Source organism: Sorex araneus, chromosome 5 (assembly GCF_027595985.1).
Source record: "Sorex araneus isolate mSorAra2 chromosome 5, mSorAra2.pri, whole genome shotgun sequence".
In the NCBI taxonomy this organism is placed as follows: Eukaryota; Metazoa; Chordata; class Mammalia; order Eulipotyphla; family Soricidae; genus Sorex; species Sorex araneus.
This window is the reverse complement of record NC_073306.1, coordinates 88,870,188-88,894,444: the sequence shown is the minus strand read 5'-3', so window position 1 is coordinate 88,894,444 and position 24,257 is coordinate 88,870,188. Positions and strand designations below refer to the sequence as shown.

The 24,257-nt window shown below is 38.0% G+C and overlaps 1 protein-coding gene across 4 annotated transcripts; it reads right to left on the bottom strand.

Moving 5' to 3' along the window:
- Positions 1-5,978: 5,978 nt before the first annotated feature.
- Positions 5,979-21,660, bottom strand: LRIF1 (ligand dependent nuclear receptor interacting factor 1). 4 transcript variants are annotated; one of them, XM_055139750.1, is made up of 4 exons: positions 21,228-21,660; positions 9,159-10,659; positions 7,791-8,066; positions 5,979-6,894 (listed from the first exon to the last, which is right to left on the bottom strand). In XM_055139750.1, exons 1-4 carry the CDS (start codon positions 21,293-21,295, stop codon positions 6,451-6,453), a joined length of 2,289 nt encoding a protein of 762 aa, XP_054995725.1. In that variant the 5' UTR covers positions 21,296-21,660; the 3' UTR covers positions 5,979-6,450. The 4 variants fall into 4 exon arrangements, with proteins under 4 accessions (XP_054995725.1, XP_054995724.1, XP_054995726.1 ...); XM_055139749.1 differs by having other exon boundaries at positions 5,979-6,897; positions 21,228-21,652; XM_055139751.1 differs by lacking the exon at positions 21,228-21,660 and adding an exon at positions 20,696-21,034 and having other exon boundaries at positions 5,979-6,897.
- Between the last annotated feature and the right edge of the window lie 2,597 nt (positions 21,661-24,257).

Here is a 24,257-nt window from a genome sequence, read left to right as displayed (position 1 = left end):
GAGAAGACCAGAGAGAAATGTATCCAAGAGAGAACCCAGGTTTTTCTAGAGAGGAAAAAAAACCTTGAGCCTTTTTGGGAAAAGGATTTTTTTTCAAATTGCCTTGAGCCAGAGTTCTCTGCATATATAAATGTTAATCTGGGTGTTGCCATAGATTAACTCTTGGGCTCCAATAGTCCTTTCCAGTCCTTATCATGAATTTTAGATCCTCTCTGAGATTCTCCTTTCTGCATTTTTGTGGAGCAATAAAGTGGGGTTTTTTTTGGGGGGGAGCTCACACCCAGCGATGCACAGGGGTCACTCCTGGCTCTGCACTCAGGAATTACCCCCGGTGTTGCTCAGGGAACCATATGGGATACTGGGAATCGAACCTGGGTCTGCTGCATGCAAGGCAAATGCCCTATCCACCGTGCCATCGCTCCAGCTCCAAGGGTTTTTTTGTTGTTGTTGTTTGTTTGTTTTTTTATTGAAACCTATTTAGAAAAGTGTGAGAGGAGAGAAAGAGACAAGTACATTGTCCAATAGAGAACACAGATTTCTCAAGAGTGGAAATAGGAAAGCAAAGAAACAAGATGTGTTCAAGGGAGAACACAGGTTTAAAGAGCAAGAATCTTTTTCAGTATTTGCATCTTAAAGGGATGATTTTCATGTCTTTGAGCTACTTCAGGGTTGGAGATTAGGCAGTTTCTTCTGAATATTACTTCCCCAAAAACTCATTACCAGGGCTTCCCTTATCTATTTGTTTGCAACAGTAAGACTCAGAAAACTATCTTTTAAAGTTTCTCATGGGGCTCTTGGTAGGACTCAAGCTTCCATTCTTCCACAGTAAAACATCCATGAAAAAGTTTAGCACTTAAAAGAACCCATAATTCTTCCAGAATATAACTCAGAAGTGCCAGGTCATTAGTTGATTCCTTAAAAATAAGGAAAAATTCGTGACCCATACTCAAGAGAGAGATTACACAAAGATGTTCCTATGAGAAGGATCTCACTGGGGAATCTAAGAGAAAGATCAGAAAAGAATCCTATATATTTGAATACTTGATATATTATAAAATTGGTACTACAGTATTGCCAATCGAGTAAATATGTGCTTTTTATATGTAAGTTTTTCAGCACCACAGCCTACACCAGTGTCCACTTCTAAGGCCCTCACTCAATCAAGGCACTTACGGTACCTCTACTCCACAACATAGTCCACCCCACTGCTCCCTTTGATTTTCTCAGTAATGTAACTCAGGGCCAAGTAGTTGCCATCATTCGATACCTTCCATTTCCTTGTTTTATTGCTCTATGTATCACTGAGTGAAATCATCTCATATTTGTTCTCCCTCTTCGTTAAACCTGATAACCTCCAGTTCCATCTCTGTTGCGGTAAACTATATGGCTTAATCTTTTGTGCTTGTTTTGGGGTCACACAAGGCAGTGCTCAGGGGTTACTCCTGGCTCTGTGCTCAAGAATTAATCCTGGAGGGCTTTGGGGACTGTAAGGGATGCAGGAGACCGAACCCTGGTTTTGCAAGGCAAACACCCTATCATTCCAGCCCCTGTATCTCATCTTTTGTTACAGCTGCAAAGAATTGTATCAATACACATACCACTTCTTTCACTGTATCACTGTCATCCCATTGCTCATCGATTTGCTCAAGTGGCACCAGTAACATCTCCATTGTGAGACTTGTTACTATTTTTGGCATATTGAATACGCCACAGGGAGCTTGTCAGGCTCTGCCATGCGGGTAAGATACTCTCGGTTGCTTGCCAGGCTCTCCAAGAGGGACGGAGGTATCAAACCTTGTCGGCCACGTGTAAGCAAACACCCTACCCGCTGTGCTATCGCGCCAGCCCCCTACTTCTTTATTCTTATGTCATTGGATACCTGAGTTGCTTCATGTCCTTACTTTTGTACTCAGTGTGCACATATATTTTTGAATTAATGTTCTTGTGTTTGGGGATAGATACCAAGAAGTGGAATTGTTGGATGGTATGGCTCTATTTTTACTTTTTGGAAAAAAATTTTATGCCATTTGAAAGCAGACTCTTGCCCAGAGCCTCCAGAAAAGAACCTAACCTGGTGTATATTTTAATTTTTCTCTAAGAAACTGGCCAAGTACACTTGGGATTTCTGTGTTTTTTTTTTTTTTTGGCTTTTTGGGTCACACCTGGCGATGCACAGGGGTTACTCCTGGCTCTGCACTCAGGAATTACCCCTGGCCGTGCTCAGGGGACCATATGGGATGCTGGGATTTGAACCTGGGTCGGCCGCGTGCAAGGCAAACGCCCTACCCTCTGTGCTATCTCTCCAGCCCCATAAAATTTTCTTTTTTTTTTTTTTTTGCTTTTTGGGTCATACCTGGCGATGCACAGGGGTTACTCCTGGCTCTGCACTCAGGAATTACCCCTGGCCGTGCTCAGGGGACCATATGGGATGCTGGGATTTGAACCCGGGTCAGCTGCGTGCAAGGCAAACGCCCTATCCGCTGTGCTATCTCTCCAGCCCCCACTTGGGATTTCTGTCTAGAATTTCATGATACAATACAATGGACTTTGTTTCACACTGCTAAATTATGTCCAGCAATAGAAATTAAGACAAAAGGTTTAGACATAACCATGGGTAAAGGAAATTGCTACATATTCCTCTTTGCCTAGTAGTGTCACGAAAAGATTGAGACATTAAAAAGTATCCTGAACTGAGAAACACTAGGATCCCATTTAGGATTTAGACCTACTAGGATTTAGACCAGCATTTCTCAAAGAGGGGACATATGAATTTTACTTGAGTACTAAACGTGATAAAAATTACTGAAAATAAAAAGTCAAAATAGTTAACTTTAAAAGCAGGCTTCAGAGCATTACAACAGGATCACATTTTTTTAAAGCATAAATATCAGACACATAGGAAGATCAGAAAAGAAATACATTACAAAGCTAATAGGGATAAGATGAATGATGGCAGTGTGAAATTTTATTATTTTTCTTCCTTTTCTCCCCCTCCCGAAATTTTATTATCTTGCAGCATTTCCTAAAAAATCACACATTGATCCTTTATGAAAAAGCGTTTAAACACTTTTCAAAGGAATTAGCAAGTTATAATACTATGTTATCACTAATAAAAAGGTAAATTAAAAAGGCTGACACTGACCACTGGATCCAGCAATATGAAAATCACTGATGTCCTTGAAAAATTAATTTTCTTGGAATAAGGGGAGTAAAAGCTGGCTAGGTTTGACTTCCTCAAAATGTTAAACAGAAAGTTAGGATGTGACCCAACAATTACGACCTAGGTGTACACCCAAGAGCACTAAAAACATTAAAAAAAAAAAGCTCATACGTGAAAGAAAATTCACAGAAATATTAGCAACATAACATCTTAAATTCCAAAATATAAACAATCCAAACGTCCAACAATGGATGAATTGGGGGCTGAAAAAATAGTATGATGGATAGGGCACTTGTCCTATACACAGCCAATCTGGGCTCAATCCCATGCCCCAACCTATGCCAAATTACTTCCGCAGCTCAGGGATCACAGAACCAGAGGTAAACCCTGAGCACTGCTGGGTATGGCCCAACAACCAGAACAATAAAAATAAAAAGATGAATAGGCATATCCATATAAAAGAATATTAACAATTGAAAAAGAATTCAGAGGGCTGGAGAGAAAAAAAAAAAACAACAACAGAAACACCATCTGCACTCCTCTGTTCATTGCAGCATCATTCACCATAGCCAGAATCTGGAAACAACCTGAGTGCCCAAGAACAGATGAATGGATAAAGAAACTATGATACATCTACACAATGGAATACTATGCAGCTGTCAGGAAAAATGAGGTCATGAAATTTGCCTATAAGTGGATGAACATTGAGAGTATCATGCTGAGTGAAATGAGTCAGAAGGAGAGGCACAGATATAGAATGACTGAATTCATTTGTGGTATATAATATACATATATATGTTTATATATATTAGAATAATACCCATGGCCAGAGTAGACAAGGGTTAAGAGAATGGTAAATGGTTAGATCTAACCACATATATGTGGGGGGCTGAGGGTAGGTAGAATAGAGAAGAGAACACTATGACAATCATAGCTGGTAATGATCACGCTGGACAAGACCTGAGGGTTAAAGGTAGGTAAGGTATATATATATTTTTTTCAGTCACACCCAGCTAAGCTCAGGGATTACTCCTGGCTCTGTGCTCAGGAATCACTCCTGGCAGTGCTTGGGGGGACCATATGGGATGCTGGGAATCAAACCTGGGTTGGCCACATGCAAGGCAAATGCCCTACCCGCTGTGCTCCAGCCCCGGTAAGGGATATTCCTGATAATCTTTCAGTATCAATATTGCAAACCACAATGCCCGAAAGGGGGTAGGGGGAGAGGGAGTGAGGAGATTGAGGAGGGGGCGGAGAGAGAGAAAGACAGAGACAAAGACAAAGACAAGGAGAGAAAGAGAAGCGCCTGCCATAGAGGCAAGTAGGGGAGAGGGTGGGGGTAGGGTGCTGATGGGAGAGAACCTGGGGACACTGGTACTGGGAAATGCACACCGGTGGAGGGATGGGTGTTATACATATAAATGCTATATGACTAAAATTTAATCATGAACAGCTTTGTAATGGTCAATCACACAGTGATTCAATTAAAAAGCTAAAAAAAAATTATGCTGAAGGATTCATTCCATGCAAATGAATACCCAGAGACATTAATAAACAAAAAAGTATAGTAAGTAATTGCCAAGGGCTGGGTGGGTATAGAGATTGCTTACTATGGACAAGAGGATTTGGAGGAGGGGGCATCATGAATTTGTTCTAAAATTAGATCACATTCATAATTGCACAACCCTGGAATTTAAAAATGCTGAAATGTACACTTTTAAAACTAGGGACTCACCATTTCCAGTGATACTCAGTGATGCTTGAAAGGTCACCAGTGCCAAATCAAGGGTTTTCTGTGGGCCGTCTGGCACCAGGGATTGAATTAAGGGCCTCCCACACACCTAGCATAACTCTACCACTTGAGACATATGTGGCTCTTAAGCATTTTTAGGGGGGTGAGTTGGGCTGCACACAGCTACACTCAGGGTTTACTCTGGGTTCTATGGTCTGAGATCACTCCTGGAAATTTCCAGTGGACTATATTCTGCGACCAGGATCAGAGTCAGCTGTGTCCAAGGCAAGCACCTTAACCCCGTACTATCTTTTTTGTTTTGAATTCTGGACCACACCTGGAAGTGCTCAGGGGCTACTCCTAGCTCTGCATGCAGGAACTACTCCTGGCAGTACTCAGGGGACCATATGAATGCTAGAAATCGAACCCGAGTCAGCTACATGCAAGGCAAGTACATAAGCCGCTGTGTTATCACTAGGACCTTCTCCTGTATGATCTTAAAGGATAAATTTTATGACATTTACATGTAAATTGTTACAATAAAGCTATTGCAAAAAAAGGGGAGAAGGTGATGAGAACTGGCATTTGTTCTACTTCCCTTCACTATTTCTGATTTACTGTTCTATTTTGTTGCTAATGTAGGTTTTTTTAAACCTTATTTCCAGGATTTGCTGAGAATTTTTAAAATAATTTTTAGAAAAATTTTCCCTTTCCCCTTATTCCTATCTTCATACCAATCCAAAATTCTCTAAATCAAAGATAACCATATGTGTATATTTTAAGGTCTCCAATAAGAAAATCTACATTTTACAATTTGAAAGTTTTAAATGTTCCTATTTTTCAGATTCATTTTTTATACAATCCAAGTGATACATATACTTTTTTGAAAAACCATTTCCCTATGAATAACATGTTTAAGAAATTAAAAAATCATATGACCTGAATCCTAAAACGTATTTTAGATAATATAAAACTATTTTGTAAAAGTTAAAAAGCTGTTCCTCATTCTTAAGAAATGTTTGAATATTTAAATGCTACTGCTTGAACACATTTTCTTTCATGAAATTAAAAAAAATGACAACAATGTTGATAAGAATGTATCATTTTATGGATAAAAGCACTAAACAAAGACATATACAAGTTCACAACGGAGCTAAATTAGAGTTCATTTCCTCTGTGGATTGTTAATTTAGACTGTACATAATAATTATCTATTGTTGGAATAACACCTGAGCAATTTAGCGAATAATACAAATAATAAGAAAAACTTTACACAAATATTCAAACTTTGGGAATGTCTAGTAAAATAATAGAAAAATAGAAAACTTTTCCTTCTTCCAAAAAAAGGGTATCCAAACAAAGGTTCTGATAGCCCTGGCAGATTATTCACAAGTTTTATGTGAATCAACCTCTGTATTCTTTAAACAAAGTTTTATAGTCAACTGATGAAAACACAAGTTTCATATTCAAACACTTTCAGACTACATCTAAAATTAATACCAAAAAAAGAGAAAAACACAACTATTTCACCAACAGCTTTATATGCAGTTAAATTTTATTATTTTTGGTGCATCTTCTTACGTATTTCTTCAAGAGCTGCTTCTTTCTCTCTCAATGCCTGCTTAAGTCTTCGTATTTTCTCATCTCTAACAGTTTCTTCTAATTGTGGAGGAGTCATGGGGAAAATATCTTCAGTATAACTTATATTAAATGAATGACTTTCTTCAAACACTGCATTTGAATTCAATGAAACTGTCTCTTTGTTTTCATGAGTACATTGTTCTAATTCAATTTTCTCCTCTTCTCTGGCAGTTTTGTTGCTGCTCATGAGAATGCTATCCTGTGATACATTTGAAGCTGGTAAAACACTGCCGATAAGTTGGGAATCAGTGACTTCAGTTCCTCCATTTACTGGTGTGTTAAGAGTACTCTGACTCTTTCTCTTCTTGGTGTGACCCGTCGTCCTCTTAAAGGTTTTAGCTTTTCTTTTCTTATCAAAACCCTGCTGCAATGTTGAGCAAGATTCCAAAGGAAAAACAAAATATTACTACCACAAAATATTACTTTAAAATATAAATTTAACAAAGTTTGCAGATACAAATATTTAGCAACTCAACAAATTTAATGAGAACATCTATGGCAGAGGATTATTTTCCCCTGCATGATAAAATGAACTGTAACGTTTTAGTAAAAAAGAACTGTCAATCTTTTCCTTTGCATTATAGACAAAAATAAGTTTTTATTGGGAAAGATTTACTTGTCTCTGAAGTTACCAGGACATTAAACAATAATGACATATTGAAAAGTATAGTAATAGCATTATAGGATTGTATCTTATCAAACTTAAGCATATAGATTTTTGTTTTAGGGCCACACCTGGCAGTGCTCAGAGATTACTCCTAGCTCTGTGCTCAGAGATCATTTCTGGTGAGGCTTGGGGAACCACGTGGTGCCAGGGATTAAACCAGTATCAGCCACATGCAAGACAAGTGTCCTGCCCACTATACTACCTTTCTGGCCTCTAAAGCATGTAGATTTTAAAAGATGTTTGTATTAAGAATAGGAAATTAACATCTGCATGCTTAGATTTTTCCCTAAACTGGATTATTTACCTAAATTCTTCAAAGAAGGTTTAGCAGACTTAAAGGCTATGTCCATTTTCTTGCAATTATGATAAAAAAAAAAGACAGTAGGTAAATAAACACACTTAAAATAATATCTTTAACTGTGGTTGCATTTTTATTTGTGCATGTACTATTCAACAATTTTTGGTATAAAACACATATGCAAATGTGGCAACTACTGTCACTCATATTAATCAGACTTAAAAAAATCTAGAAAATGAATATATCTTCTAATTTTTGGAGCACCTACAAAGGACACTTTAAAATCTATTACCTGTTTTCTCTCTTCCTCCTTTACATTTGTAAACTCTTTCTCTTTGTGAGTATCACTCTTCACCAAATTTCTAAAGGTATCAGAACTTTCTCCAGAACCCAAAAGGTCAGGAATCCGTTTAAGGCACACTCTCACATCTTTAGTAAGACCAAATATTTTTTTAAACTCAGCATCACTCTTCAGACATGATGCCTTACTGAGTCTCCCTTCAGATTTTTTCTTGTCATTTCTTTCTTGAGTAACTTTTTTAAATGTTGATGCCATTTCATTCTGAATCTGGAATTAGGAAAAGAAAACACACAAACTGACAATTACTTAAGCTCTTTTATCAGACTAGAAAGTCATAATGGTTGGTTTGCATTACCATTGTCTTACCACCACTGAACAAAAACAACTAAATTTAACTGAATACACATTTGAAATCCTCCCCTCATTCACAGTCTCTCTTATTTTATTTCCTGGTAGTAGAAATTAACAAGTCAATTTCCCCCAAAACAACAAAACTTAATCACAAATTGAGAATAATCTATATGACACTACTGAAAACTAGTCTCCTGAAAAAGTCTTATTTTTTTAACCAACCTTTTATCAGTCTTATAGTTAATTAGAATTCACCTCCTTAAACCTCTGGAATTCAATGAATTCTTAAGAAGAGAAACACTGACATTATTAAGCTGACTTCTAAGTAAGGAAGAAAAGGAAGGTTCAAATATTTAGTGAGCAGACAAATAGAACAGAAAAGTAAATATGTGTGTATGTTAGGTAATTGGATGAGGAATCAGGAAGAATAAAAAAAGAAAAAGGGAAACCTATCTACAAAAAAATAACCTTTTCAAAGATGCTGATAAATCTTATTTCAATGACTAAAAGATACTGATTAACCGTGTTTTATCCCCTGTATAATCTTACTAAAAAAAAAAAAATTACTAGGTCTCTGCTAACACAAAACAAACCAATTTCCATCAAACTCTCCTATTATGCATAGTGATCTTTTCGTATATTAAAAGCTATTACACACATAGGTTGTATAAATGTATGTATATACAGGCACACACACAATTTCACTAATGAATTCACACCATCCTTTCAACTCTTCTAAACCATATTATTCTGTGGTATGTTTGATATTGTTTAAGGATTTGACATGCCAAATGATTCAAGAGAAAGGTGCTGCTTGGACTCTCAATTACACTCCTCAAACATTTTCTTTTGATAAAAGTTTTTACTTAAACTATTCATTCATGTGTGTGTGATGGAGTGGATGATGGGAGAAAGGGGGGAAAAGAGTGTTATAGATAACTAACTTAAGAATAAAAAAAAAGAAATTTCTATGTAGATAAAAAGAACACCCTAACATGGGAAATTTACCTTTGGTTCTTGGTCTCTGAAAACACACTGTTGTGAAGTAACAGATGTTGCATCAATAGAGGTACTTATTTTCTCTATGCTCTGGATGATATTTCCTTTTCTGGGGGCATTTTGTCCTGTACTAAATCCATCTGGAAGGACTGGCTTTGTGAGTAAAGTCTTACTTTGTTTTAAGTAGTTAATGAATTGATTCCTATTATGTGGGTTTGGGGTAGAAAGAGATGGCTTTTCCACTTTTTTATTCTTCTCTGCCCTTAGATTGGCCACGGAAGCAAGTTGGGTATTTGAAAGTGATTTTGTCTCCATCAGGGAAGATTTACTTTTAGCCAAAACAATATTTACAACCTCTCTGGATATTTCTGTAACTGGACTTGAGCTCACTATCTGTGATGTATCTTTTCTTGGTGGATTATCAGGAGGAACAGAATTCTGCTGGTCAGTTTGTGCTGGCAAAACATCGGTCCCCTTTTTAGCCAACAGATAAACTTTCCCATTAAACATAACCAAAGCATTATCTTTAATAGGCATACTTTTGGACTGTGTCCCACTAGCACCAATGGTACTCAATGGTGGCATATTTATGGTACTATCTCCCAAACTTTTCCTGTCTACAAAAGTTTTTAAAATCTTTGAAGCCACATTATTTGAAGATTTAACAGGAACAAGAGAAGGCTGTAGATTTTCTTGAAAAATCCATTTCACTGGAGCAGTTTGAGAATGCTGGCCACCTTTTAATTGTGTCTCTTTAGGAACATTCTTTGGAATCTGTGTGGTATTTAGTATTATTGGCTTTGCTATCTCTGTAACAGGTTTTGGGTAAATGCTTTGAAAGTTCTTGGTAACTACACTTTTCACTGTATTTACAGGAGATACATAAATAACAGTTGGTATTTGGGAGGCCTCAACTGTTCCTGAGGTACTTGTGGTTGCAGTTGCAAGTATCTTTTGCTGAACTGAAGGAGGCAATGATGACGCTGGTACAGATTTCACTTCAGCATGGGCAGGAATCTGTAAATGATGCCCAGAAGGTAAAACTGGAGACTTCACGGTCATCGGAAGACTCTGGGTATTTACTATAAAATAAGATGAATCATTTTGTGTTGAGGAGGGAGAAACAGCAAATGTCTGCATGGTGAGTCCATCAATTTTCACACCATGACTCTGAACTTTAGAAACTGATGAGGAAAGATTTTCAGTTCCCACAGAAGTGACTCTAACTTTTTCTGTTGTCTCTACTGTTCTTGTAAGAAAGTAGTTTGAAGAATTGGCTGGCTGAAAAATGGGCAATTGAACTGATGCAGCTGTGGAAGAACTGGAAATCTGAGTCTTAAAAGTAACTTGAACTGGACTTCCTGTATTCCCTTTCAAAGCATCAGACATGACTGAAGATTGAACTAGTGGTATAGGATTTCCAGAGGAATTAGGAATTGGAAGTAATTGCAGGAGATTTTTTCCATCCGAGCCAATCGTCTGAACTACTTGGTACATGCAGCCTGAAACACTTAAAAGAACATTATGAGTAAATAACCAAACATACTACATGGTATATACATTTTATTTAAAATAAAATATATCTTCAAATACTATACGAAAAAATTTTTTATAAAGTGTAATTTCTCACTTTGTTTTCAAAGTGAAATGATGCAAAACCGAGATTTTGAGGAAGTAGAAAAAATAATCAAAAGATATAATCGGCTTTGATTTAGAGCTTCTTATATGATTAGGCAATGAGATGCTAACATTTATTCCTAAAACTAAAAGTATATTTTTCTAAAATTTTTAACCTTTCATAAAATTATGCCTATTAGGACACTCACTCCATAAACTATTTGTATTTTTTTATTATTATTATTTTGTTTTCCTGTTGTCTCCTTTGCTCTAACAGTCCCATTTTACTGTTTTGTTGTTTTGTTTCCCTGACTTTTCTCACCCTGCCTCCAACTCCCTTGCTCAGGTCTGTTTTGGGTTCTTTCCAATGACAATGACTCACAAACTGTCTTATCAGTAGATTCCTATTCTGTTTAAAACATAGCTTAAGGGGGCCGGAGTGATAGGGTGTTTGCCTTGCATGCGGCAGACCCTGGATGATCCCCAGCATCCCATATGCTCCCCCAGCACCTCCAGGAGTGATTCCTGAGTGCAGAGCCAGGAGTAACTCCTGAGCATTGCCTGGTGTGACCCAAAGAGAAAAAGAAAAATCGCTTACGGAAAAACCTTACTGTGTCACAATTTTAGAGACTAAACTGAGTTACTGCTTTATTCTTTATTATTTCAGTGCATGTGAAATTTGGTAACGAAAAATCTTTGGACTGGAGTTGACTCATTTAGTTCCAATTTCCTATTAATTCATATAAAGAAGCACTGCCATTTCAGTTTAAACATTTTCAAATGAATGTGCAACACACTGGAAGGCAATATATATACGTTTTTACCCAACCAATTTTGAGCCTGATGCTTATCAGCTAATTTTCAGTAGATTGTCTAACTTTTAGAAATATTAATAGATAACAGTATATTTGTGTAGTTAACTATTTGTAAATTTCTTGAATACAAACATCTCAAGTTATGTATACCTAAAACCACCTCTTAGTTTCTGAAAACTGCCAAGCCCTCAGGGGACTCACGTCATGATACATGTTTTCGCTCTACCTCCATACTTCTCTCCTACTAACTTCATTCAATTTTCAACACAAACTGTACTTTAAAGAGATATATATTTTGGCTACTTTACTGACTTGAGTCTTCTTAATAATAATATCTGCAAATTTCCTGTATGGTATATATCTTAGTTGCTATCATATATTAATCTTTTTTTTTCTATCTAGAGCCTGTCTTGCATGCTAAATTCTAGACATGAGTACAGTCCATCACCAATAAAACTGAGATAAAAAAAATTAAAGACAATGAAATGATTATAATTCTAAACAGCTATAAACATATGTTTACTAACTATATTTTTATAATGAGCTGAACCTAAGGACATGAACTCTGCACTCATGTTGTTTTAATTTAGCCTGAGACATGTGGGCTAAATATGTCCACCTTTCTGATATTATGTGGCCTACAAACTAAGAATAGAATTTGTATTTTTATTTGTCTTTATTTGGGGGCCATACACTGCAGCGTGCAGGGCTTACACCAGGTTCCATACTCAGAGATCACTAATTGCAGGGGGACTGACCATACATGCTATCAGAGACCAAACCCAGGTTGGCCACTTTCTCTCCATCCTAGGATTTATATTTTAAATGTTTTTTTTTTAAGAACATAAGAGTAATATGTAGCACTGTCATCCCATTATTCATCAATTTGCTTCAGTAGGCACCAGTAACATCTTCATCGATTTGCTCAAGTAGGCACCAGTAACATCTCCATTGTGAGACTTGTTGTTACTGTTTTTGGCACATTGAATACGCCATGGAGAGCTAGCCGGCTCTGCTGTGTGGACGGGATACTCTCGGTAGCTTGCCAGGCTCTCCAAGAAGGACGAAGGAATCGAACCCGTGTCAGCCACATGGAAGGCAAACACCCTGCCTGCTGTGCTATCGCTCCAGTCCAAGAGTAATGTGAATTGTGAAAATTATGAGATTATAATTTCCAATACCTATGAATTTCATTAGTAAACAACTGCACTTTAAAAAAATACATATGAATACTTTCTTACTATAAAGGCAGAACAGAACAGCTTAAGTGTAGATCATAAGATCACACAACCTGCAAAACCTAAAATATTTAGTATATAGAAAATGCTTGCTCAGTCCAAGCTAGTTCAGCTAGAAATTCCTACAAGAAAAAAAATTACTGGTACCCGGACTTGTAGTCAATTTCCATTAAACGAGATAAATGAGAGCAGGAAAGGCTGAGAGTCTACCAGTGCGGGATGTCCAAAACGGCTTCACAGACCAAGGGACTGGTTTTGTTATCCTGAGAAACAAGAGTGTGGCATTTTGCTCTCTGTCTTATAGTTTGAGTCATACTTTTTTGTGGTTGTTTTTGGGCCACAACTGGCAATGCGCAGGAACTACTCCTGGCTCTGCACTCAACAATCATTCCAGGTGCTTGGGGTACCACCTGCAATGCCAGGGATTAAGCCCTAGTAGGTCTTGTGCAAGGCAATACCCACTGTACTACCTCTCCAGCCCATTTGGATCAAAGTTTTTTCTATGGAAATTCTAGCCCAGTTATTTCCAACCTCCAAACTGTTTCACATCTTCACCTTTGGGTGAATTAAAAAGTTCTTGTTTTTTTTTTTTTTCTTATTTTCTTCACAAGATTTCCTAGATACAGTATTTTCCCGTCTTTTTCATGACTCATCCATATCCTTTCCTAATTTATCCTACCCATGAACTGGAGAGATAATAACCAGAATAGTCAACAGTTGGAATTCAGAGTTTAATGAGTTCTTCCTACACTGTCCCGAGATATTTTATATATATGCTCACATACATATGCACATATGTATGTGTGCATTCAATTAAATCACCATTCCTATATCAATAATTCAAACATTTATATCTTAGCTCTCTGAGACTCACGTGCACACACACACACACACACACACACACACACACACACACTCACTCACTCTCTCTCTCTCTCCCTTTTGACCACTGATCCTCTTAACCCTCATGATTTTTTCAGAATCTCAAATGCACCTAAAACTCAATGTGGCTAGTTTTAGGTGCGCCCACCCCCAAAGTTATTTCTTCAGTATTTTTTTTCCTTTGATAAAAATCACACCATCAATCTTAGATGTCTAAATCTGAACAATTTTACTCTTCATCCTCCCTACTCAATCTCTTACAAAAACGCAATTGATATTAACTCTAAAATTCCCTCAATCTATTCAATTCTTTCCAAATCAAACTGTCTTACTCTAGACCAAGCAACCATCTCCAGCTTGAACTGTTTTTTGGTTTTGTTTATTGTATTTGGGGTCACACCCAGTTGTGCTGTTGGATTACTGGTTCTATATTCAGGGATGACTCCTCAAAGTGCTCTGGGAACCATATGCAGAGCCAATGATCTAACCTGGGTCAGCAGCATGTATAAGTCAAGCACCTACCCACTGTACTATTTTGTTTGGGGGCCACATGCAGCGATATGCAGGGAATTACTCCAGGTGGGGATTGCCAGGGATCAAACCCAAATCAGCTGTGCACAAGGTAATTGTCCTACCCCCTTTACTATGGCTCACTGGTATTCTTTTCTTTAGTCTATCCTTCCCCCTTTATTCATCCAGCAGATTAAAGCTGTAAATCCTGATCACGAAATCCTGTTGATCGTTGAGTGGCTCGAGCGGTCTCAGTAACCTCTACATTCGTCCTATCCCTGAGATTTTAGAAGCCTCTAAAGGCTTTAGGGTCAGGGAAATGAGATTCAGCTGGTTACTGGATTTGGCATATAGATACACCATGGGAAGCTTTCGAGGCTGTCCCATGTGGGCAGAAAGCTCTCAGTAGCTTGCGAGTTTCTCCCAGAGGGAGAAGTAGGTTATAAGATATCGCTTCTGGGAGCTTGCTTTTAAGAGCTTGCTTTTAAGTCTCTGGATGTTGGCCGTTGATGGGATTACACACACCTGGGTTCCTCTGCCGGTACCTTCATGCGTGAGGCCTGTCTCTTGCCCGCACGCCTGGCTGTCTTCCCGGGGGGCCCTCGAAGGGGATGGGCTCCAGCTTCCCTCCCTACCCCGAGCAGAGCGCCCGGTGGCCAAAGACCACCGGAACCTAGCCACAGCCATGCTCAAAGCTGTAAAACACTTCAGAATATTTCCACAGTTCACTGAGCCACTGAAAGAAAACCAAGTCACTCTGATCTAATGAAAGTCAAAGGAAGAGAGCTTCTCAAGAGAACTGGGCAAATTAATTAAAAGTTTCTGAGACCAAGTGGGATGAGGATTTGAATATACAATGGAATTAATGGCGTAAGTGTCAACTGATAGCATAGTCATTTTACTCAGAAAAGTTTGATGAGAAAAGAGTTTGCTCAAGAGTGAATATGAGAAAAAGACATCAATATAGACAAATCTTTTATAAAACTTGACACCAAACGGAAGAGAAAAACAGGCACATACTGGAGGCCAAATGGAGCCAATAAAAATTTTTTTTAAGGATAGATAACAAGAATGTATGATATGCTCACGTAAGACTTATTCTCCAAGTGTTCTTGCTGAAACATACTGGTATTCAATTATTTCTTTATTTAACCAATGTCCTATCAAGATTTTCATTACATGCTCTTTTTTTTTTCCTTCTTTCAATTCTTCCATTCTAAACAGTTATTTTTTTTAATTAAGTGAAAGGCAACATTATATTTATTTTGGTTTGGGGGCCACACCTGACTGCACTCAGGAATCATTCCTGGTAGTGCTCAGGGAACTATATGGGATGCTGGAGATATAACTGGGGTCAGCTGCATGCCTTATCTCCTGTACTATCTCTTCAGCTCTCTATTCTAAACATCTATGAAAGCATTCTCAAAGTATGTTCTTGACCTTATTTATCTTTCAAGAATGTTCTTCCATAAAAGATTGTACCAATTTTCATGGTTTCCTATTTCCTATTTCCTTCAAGTACATATATATATTAGGAAATTTCCTATATAAGGAAGTACATATAATGCACATGTCTTATAATGACTCTCAAGAGTTAGATACCTTTAATTCCTATTCCCTAGAATCTGCTTATCCTCATATTTGTGATGCCTTGCCAAACAGTTTCCTTTACAGAGAACTGAAAGTGAAAATAAGTGTCTACTAGGCAAAAGAGAACACACAATGGGCTGGAGAACATGCTTCGCATGCAGGAAACTGAAGTTCAAACCCCGGCCCCCCACATTATATTGTTCCCCTAGCTGAACCAGGATTGACTTCTGAGCACTACCAGGTACAACTCAATAAATAAATAAATAAATAAATAAATAAATAAATAAATAAATAAATAAAATTACTCTCCACTGAAATCTAGTACTCTATTCTATTTATTCATATGGTGATACTATCCAAGACACCTAGATTTAAATCACTATTATTCTATTTACTCATCTTTGATTCATCCACAGTATCATTTACACTTACAAATAGCATTCAATAAATATATGCTGAATGATTCAGAGTCTATATAATTTTCTTCTTTTTCACAACACATATTTCTTCACCATTGCCACTTGGCCCTTTTCGAAAACCCTCATCAAACCTTATGATTAGATTTTATCTCATTTTGTATTTTACTTTGCTGTTGAAATTTCTGTATTTTACTTTTTATGATTCCAGCCACTATTATTACTTAATCTCTTGCAGATTAAAGCACTGTTTCCATCCTGTCATCTACATCAAAATTTCAATAATTAATTACTGCTAACTTAGCTTGACAATAAAAGATCAAATGCAGTCTTGTCTCATCTAGCATCTACAACAGTACTGCCTATTATTTCTCAATATAAAATCTCTGGCTTTACCAAAGAGGTATCGCTATCTGGGATATCCATGCATATCATTTACTCTAAGTATTCTTAAGAGATTTTAAAAACTTTTTTCAACAATATAAAACAGTTATCTGAGGTTCATTTCAATTCACTTCATGAAATATATGCTAGTTTTTCAAACTCACTTTAATTTTTTCCAACTTGGAATCCCTTAAAGCACTGCTGCTTAGCATTCCAAATCCCACAGCGTGCAAGAAATGCCTATTCGTTGTACTACCTCTGGTCCAACACACTAAGGATTTCTGACATTTTTACTATCCTAATAAAAACAACAAAGTACTTACATATCAGAAATGGAATAATGTAAATTTTGCAGACAATAACCCTTTTTGTTGACATTTTACAATATATATTTTTCAACCACTAGGAAAACCTTTCCCATCTTACTATGACATTCGATATGTACATGTGTAACAGACATGAGAACACAATGTAATAGTATACATGGTAATATATACCATATAAAATTATGTATATAATAGATACAGCACGGCAGATAGGGCATTTGTCTTGCATGAGGCTGACCTGGGTTCGATTCCTCCATCCCTCTTGGAGAGCCTGGGAAGCTACTGAGAATATCCCACCTGCACGGCAAAGCCTGGCAAGCTCCCTGAGGCGTATTCAATATGCCAAAAACAGTAATAAGTCTCACAATGGAGACGTTACTGGTGCCCACTCAAGCAAATCGATGAATAATGGAGCAACAGTGCTACTATTACAAATAATAGCTATTAACTCTAATTCTATAGTCTAGCCAAGGTGGGCAATGTCATTCCCACTTTATAGTGGAAAAAACAGAAGGTAAGCAGTATTAAATAATTTATTCAAAATTGCATACTCCCTTGGGCAAGCTTATTCACTTTCTGGTATTTAGAATGAGGCCCAATATAACACTGCCCAAAGTTCTCAAATGCATAAAATGAGAGATTGATGAGAAACAGGTTAGTTTGTAAGGTTTATGATTCTTATGCACACAAATCCACACACAAACACACCATACAAAACTAGATGACAAATGTCAATTAAATTAGCTTTTCAATGTCAACTAAAAAGACAATGAAACATTTTTTTCTATCCAAACCAATGCCTTTAATGGGGACAGTTATTTTAGCTACCCATTTGAGAATAAAGGGTTAATGATAGGTAGAAACTAGGATTCAATAACAAGACACCCTAATTACTATTACTGTGGTATATACTATCACAAGCTTTTCTTATAGTATGTCACAGACATAGTAACTCTCCAGTTCTAACCTGATTTGGGTTTCTAATTCAAATCTCTTTGCTTTCTGGGTATGTTTCTCACTTCAATTTACCAATCCCTATCAAATAAAGTGATATCGTAATTGATCCCCTTTTCTTTGCACCAATTTATTGATAAGGTCTGCAATTTTCCCTTCTATGTTTTCTGAATTCAACCTTTACATCAACTACTTTAGGCTCTTAAAATCTCTGAAGGGACAACTGAAATAGAATACTTCAGTGTTTGATCCCTTGTCCACAAAGTCAACTCTAACACCATTACCTAAATGCACATTTCACCATAAGTCTTTTTAAAAACACTTTTTTTTTTAAAAAAGTGATCTCCAAGAGATAAAATCTAACCACTTTAGCAAAGCAAACCAAACTGCTAAGTGTACTACCAATTTATACTGCTTGTAGTACAGAATTAAAAAATCAATATCAATTGCTTGAAATAAGACATGCTGGAGTTTCATTTACCAATACCCTCTTCTTGGGCATATCCTGTATTCATCTTTAATTGGAGAGTTGATTGCATACATTAACCAATTCTGCTGCTCCGGGAATTTTACAATTCTCTTTCTCTATGCCCTCACATCACCTTGTGCAAAACAATTAAAAATGTACCGGTCTCCCCAAAAGATTGTAAGTTTTTTCACAGGCACAGTCCAGAATATCCTATTCTTCAAACTATCACACAACAGATATTCAATAAAAATTTTAAATCAAATATCTGAATAACACTGATAATAAGTATTGAACTAGGTCTAATTCCAAAGTTTGCTTTTTTCTCTATGCCATTTTTTTCGTATTTTACTCTTTGTTAACAAAGCCCAAATCTAAACAAACTTATTTCACGAATATCTTATCATAAATATTTTATTACCACAAATATCTCACTTATTATCACAAATATCTTACTACACAACTATCTTATTATCACAAATATCTTTCAGAAATTTCCTTTTCAATATGGAATTAATCTTAGGTCTTATTTTATGTCCTGATGAAGTAAAGACATATAAAAAATAAACATCCTGTATTCTATTGTCAAATAAAAAGTTTTAAAAACAAGCGGTAACAAGAAAATTTCAAATATCAACAGAAAGATAAGTCTTATACTTATTTTGTTTTTTTCCATTTTATGTTTGTAGCAAAAATTATTTAATACTATCAAAATATCAAAAAAGGAAGCTTTTCCTATAAAGAGCTGACAATCAAATTATTTGCAAAATTGTATGTGGATGATGCAGTTACTTCTAAAACAGCAGAATCAAGTATATAACCAATATGCAAAGTAAGGGTCAAACAGTATCAGAAAGACATGTGGTAAATGCCCCAAATCATAAAGTAACCCCAAAAGATTTGAAAAAATAAATGCATTCAAAAGTGATGAAAACAACGCCAATGAATTCGAAATGATTTGTGAATGTATCTGAAATATGATTCTATTTTTAATTTAAAAATATCAAATATGGATAACCAAAAAGAAAAACCACAAATAAAAAGGTAAATCTTACTGTTTCTAAAAAAAAAAAAATACTAAAATATGAGTAAGTCAAATGTCATTAAACACCACGCTACTAAAAGGTATGAAAGAAATGAGCAGTCTTTTAGAAGAACTGTCACAGAAACTCAATTTTTATATATCTATAACGGACATTACCTCCGCCTCTTGCCCAAACCTCCATCGAAAGTTTTGAGCCCAGCGAGCCGGTAGGTAGAACTTACAGCCGGTAGGGTGTATACCTTGCGCGCGGCCCACCCAAGTTCCATCTCAATCTCCCGCCCACCCAAGTTCCATCTCAGTCTCCCGCACCCTCCCTCCAGCCCCACCCCCTGAATCCCGCAGGCATGATCTTTAGGCGCAGAGCCAGGAGTAAGTTCTGAGCACCGACCACAAATGCAAAACTCGGCCAATTTTGAGTTGAGAGACAACACTTCTGTCTTCGTAGTTCTTCCATTTTGTTCTAGCTGACAGTTTTTGTAGACCATTTCATTTCCGAATATTGTTAATGCTTTCGAGAATATCTGTAATTAGAATTAGTGTTTATACCTATTTATAATTAAAGCTACTTCGTAGGCTAGAATCGGTTAACAGTGACAGTACTATTAGCTATTATTAGCTAACATCTAAATACTGCTTTTCTAGCGTCCCTGTATTATTTTTTATACTCATTATTTTTACTCTAGAAATATCTCTAAGAGCTTTGATTTACAAACTGGAAACCAGATACTTGGTTCCACAAATAGTACCCGGGAAAGCTAAAATCAAATACGTGCAATCTGGTCTTCTTCAATCACAATTCTTTTCCTTCCGTGATTTTTCCATCTTAATTTACAGGCTCTCTTCATATTTTTATTCTGCAGAAACCCATTAACGTTTCTTCACGCAACTTATACGTCCATTAACCATGGTGCCAGCAACTTAAAAATATTCTGCCACAAATTCTGTTCCAGTTTCATGTGATGCTAGCATAAGGCTAAATAAGGCAAAGAGGGGATAAAAAGAAGGAAAAAAGGAACCCTACGTAGTACACTACTTAATACGTTTACAAATGAGTATTTCTTTCTCAGGCATACTGACATTTCCCCACTGTCAAACGTGGTTCCTCCACTGAGACACCCAACTAAATTTGGCATTCCTGCCACCTTCTTCAAATAGGCTGCTTGTTCCAAAGGGTAGGTTTTACACGACAATGTCTCTATTCCATTTTTCTTTACTTCATAGAAAGCTACTATTCTAGTTAAAAAAAAAAAAACCACAACAACAACAACCCCGCAACCCACTTGTTCTGGAACAATTTTCCAACCTCTCCATCCAGATCCTCGTTCGCGCATACAAAACCACCTTCTTTTCCTCTCCCTAAGCTCTGAAATCATGGCTGCTTGCACGGGAGTCCAGCGCCACCTGGGCTGCACTTGCAACTCCGCGCTGGTCGCTGCGTATTTTTTCCGCGAACGCGCGAATCTTCCAGAAGATTTGTTTCCCCAGGAACGTCGGCCATATTGCTGTCCTCGCCCGTGGGGATCTACTCGTCAGCCAAAGAAACTTGAGACTCCGGCGTCCTGCGGAGTCACGGCGGGGGATTTGACTGCGTCAGGCTCTGGGCGTATTGCTGGTTTTTTTTTTTTTTCGGTTTGTTTTATTTACGTTTTCTTAAGGAGTGCGCGCTCCACGGGCTAAGTGCCGAAGCGACCGCCACTCTCGCTAGCGTGGCTCCCCCCGCGGGGGTGTGACACTCCTCGGCACGGCAGAAAGGCAGGAAGCGACGGCCCCACTCGACTTCCTAAGAGGCGGGCGAGGGGCGGGTGTGTCGAGGGAAATTCGAAACCGGTACTTACCAATGCGAGGCGCTGCCTGACTTTTCCTCAGCAGGTTTCAGGAAGACCCTCTGTAGGTTATTAGACATTTTAGAGAGGCGTTGGGGGCCAGCGCATCCAGGGAAGTGGGCAGTAGGGCCGTCCACAAAACAAGAAAATAGCGCGAGGGAAATGAACGCTGCAGTTGCCCCGGAGCAACGCGAAAGAGACCGATGCTGAAAAGAGGGAGTCGGCGGCTCGCAACTGGGTGTGTCCTCAGCTGAGGAGGGAGGGAGCAGAGCCAACTAGCACCGGAAGTCTCCAAGTAGGTGACAGCGTCAGCCCATCCCTAAGCTCCAAGACAAAAGTCCTTGCCGAGTCTCCGCCCCTTAACGCCTACGATGTCGTTTCAGAGCCACCCAGAGTCGGCGTGGGAGGCGTGGCCTTAAAGCACCGCCCCCAGGGGGGCTGGGTCACGGGTGAAAACCTCGCCTGACGGGCTCGGCAGTCCACGCCCACCGAAGGCGCCAACCAGAGAAAAAGTCATCCGACGACTTCCGTTCTGTCACTTCCGGTTTCTAAGGTCACTGGTTCGCTAAAGCCCCGCCTTTATTATTCGGTCCAATCCTGAGTGGTTTGCTGTCTCTTCTTCCGGATCAAGTAGCGAATCGCAAAAGGAGGTCCGCCAGATTTCTACGCAAAATAAAGTGTTTCCGGGTTCAGTGGTAAATTTTCTTCTACTGTGAGCTTTGCTGCTCTTAAATCTTCCTCTCCCTTCAGTACTTTAAGAGGCTAGAGAAGGCTCTTCTGGAATTGCTGGACTTGTGTTGTGAGAAAAACTTAGATGGCCCTTCTTTTCTCGTTCTCAAAAGAAAAGACAAAAACATTGTCTTTAATTTTTCTATCCTCCCCGTTCATATCTTGGTCAAAATTGCTGTCATTTACTACTTTTGTATTACAAAAACTTCATTCCTGGTACAGATCTCTTTGGCATTTTTAATCTCCAGAGTTTTCTAGAAGTCTCTTGCTGACCTTTGTTAAATTTCTTTCTTTCTTTCTTTCTTTCTTTCTTTCTTTCTTTCTTTCTTTCTTTCTTTCTTTCTTTCTTTCTTTCTTTCTTTCTTTCTTTCTTTTTCTTTCTTTCTTTCTTTCTCTCTTTCTCTCTTTCTTTCTCTTTTTCTTTCAGAGGGCAGGTAAAATAAATGTTTTATTGAATCAAAATGGCAATATATATAAATTTTATTGAATCATCCTGACATAGTTACAAGCTTTCATGTTTGGGTTACAATTACACATTGAGCAAATACGCATCCCTCCACCAGTGCACATTGCCCACCACCAATATCCCCTGTATATCACCCTTTCCCACCCTCCCCCTGCTTCCATGCAGACAATATTCCCCATACTCTCTACTTTGGGGCATTATGGTTTGTAATACAGATATTGAGAAGTTCATCATGTTTGGTCCATTATCTACTTTTAGCACACATCTCCCATCCTGACCGATTCCTCCAGCCATCATTGACTTAGTGATCCCTTGTCTATTCTAGCTGCCTTCTCCCCTCCGCTCATGAGGCAGCTATGGAGCAATCTTTCTGGCCCTTGTATCTACTATCTTTGGGTGTCAGCCTTATGTTATTTCATACTCCATAAATGAGTGCAGTCCTTCTATGTCTGTTCCTCAAATTTCATGATTTCATCTCTCCTAGCAGCCGCATAGTAAACCACACAAATCACAATGGTAAAGCAATGCCGAAATAACATGAGTTATTGTTAAATTTCTTTTTTTTAAATTTTTATTAGTGAATCACTGTGGGATACAGTTACAAACTTATGAACCTTCATGTTTGTATTTAGTTTACATCCCTCCACCAGTGTCCATTCTCCTTCCACCAATGATCCCAGTATCACCTCCTTCACCCCCACCCCAACCACCACCACATCCTGGCTCTGTGGCAGGGCATTTCTGTTTGTTCTCTCTCCTGTTGGATGTTGTAGTTTGCAATAGAGATATTGAGCGGCCATTATGTTCGTTCTATAGTCTACTTTTGGTACGCAGCTTTCAACCCGAGTGGGTCTTCCCAACATTCTCTACTAGGTGTTCCCTTCTCTGTCTCTGCTACCTTTTCCCCCAGCATGTGAGGCCAGTTTCCAAAGGATTAATTGTTAAATTTCTTATCTGAGAATTTAGTTCTGCTTAATGGTGACAAAGGTTCTCAAACTTTTTTGTCCTACTATCCCTTATTTGATTATAAAAACAGGAACAGGCAAATCTACTTCTTTAAGGGAACAAAAAGGCCCTTCCACATCATCCACTAGAGGATCAAAAGATGTTACTGCACAGGAATCTTTCAAGGGTGTCATACACTTTTGGAAGTAATGTACTGCACCTTTAAGTCCATCTGTTGCTAGGAGGAAGGTGTGGGAAGAGGAGTTTAAAAGATACTGTTTTATCAAGCAGATATATTTGTAAACTGCCTTATGCAGTTGATCGGAGGAAAATAAAGGTAAAATTGTTTTGCTTTTTAAAAATTCAGGTTACGAACTTTTCTACTTTTAAACTAGGTACTGACTAAGAAGCTTAATTACTTAATAATATATTGATCTGGGGCCAGAGAGCATACACAGGTTAAAGTGCTTGCCTTAAGTGCTGCCGACCCCAGTTTGATCCTGATGTCAGAGATCCCAGGTGCAGCCCTGGAGGCCACCATGCATTGCCAGGTGTGTCTCTGGAGGTCCCCTGGTGCAAAAGGTAATCTCTGGCACCACAGGACCCAAGTAGCACTACGTACTTGGGCCCTTGTGTTGAACAGCTAGCCATATTGATCAGAAATTCCTGGGAGGGGACCCTGGGCATCTTGAGCAATGCATACAATGAATAAGCATTAGCTATAATAAAAATTTTAAATCTTGGCATTTGTAACAAAATGGATGGAACTGGAGATCATATAAACAAAAGAAACAGGGGACTAGGGAATATCAGGTTATATCGTTCATTTGTGGAATTAGAAAAAAGATGACCAGAGCAATAGTACAGCAATACTGGGGATTTTGCATATGACTGACCTATGT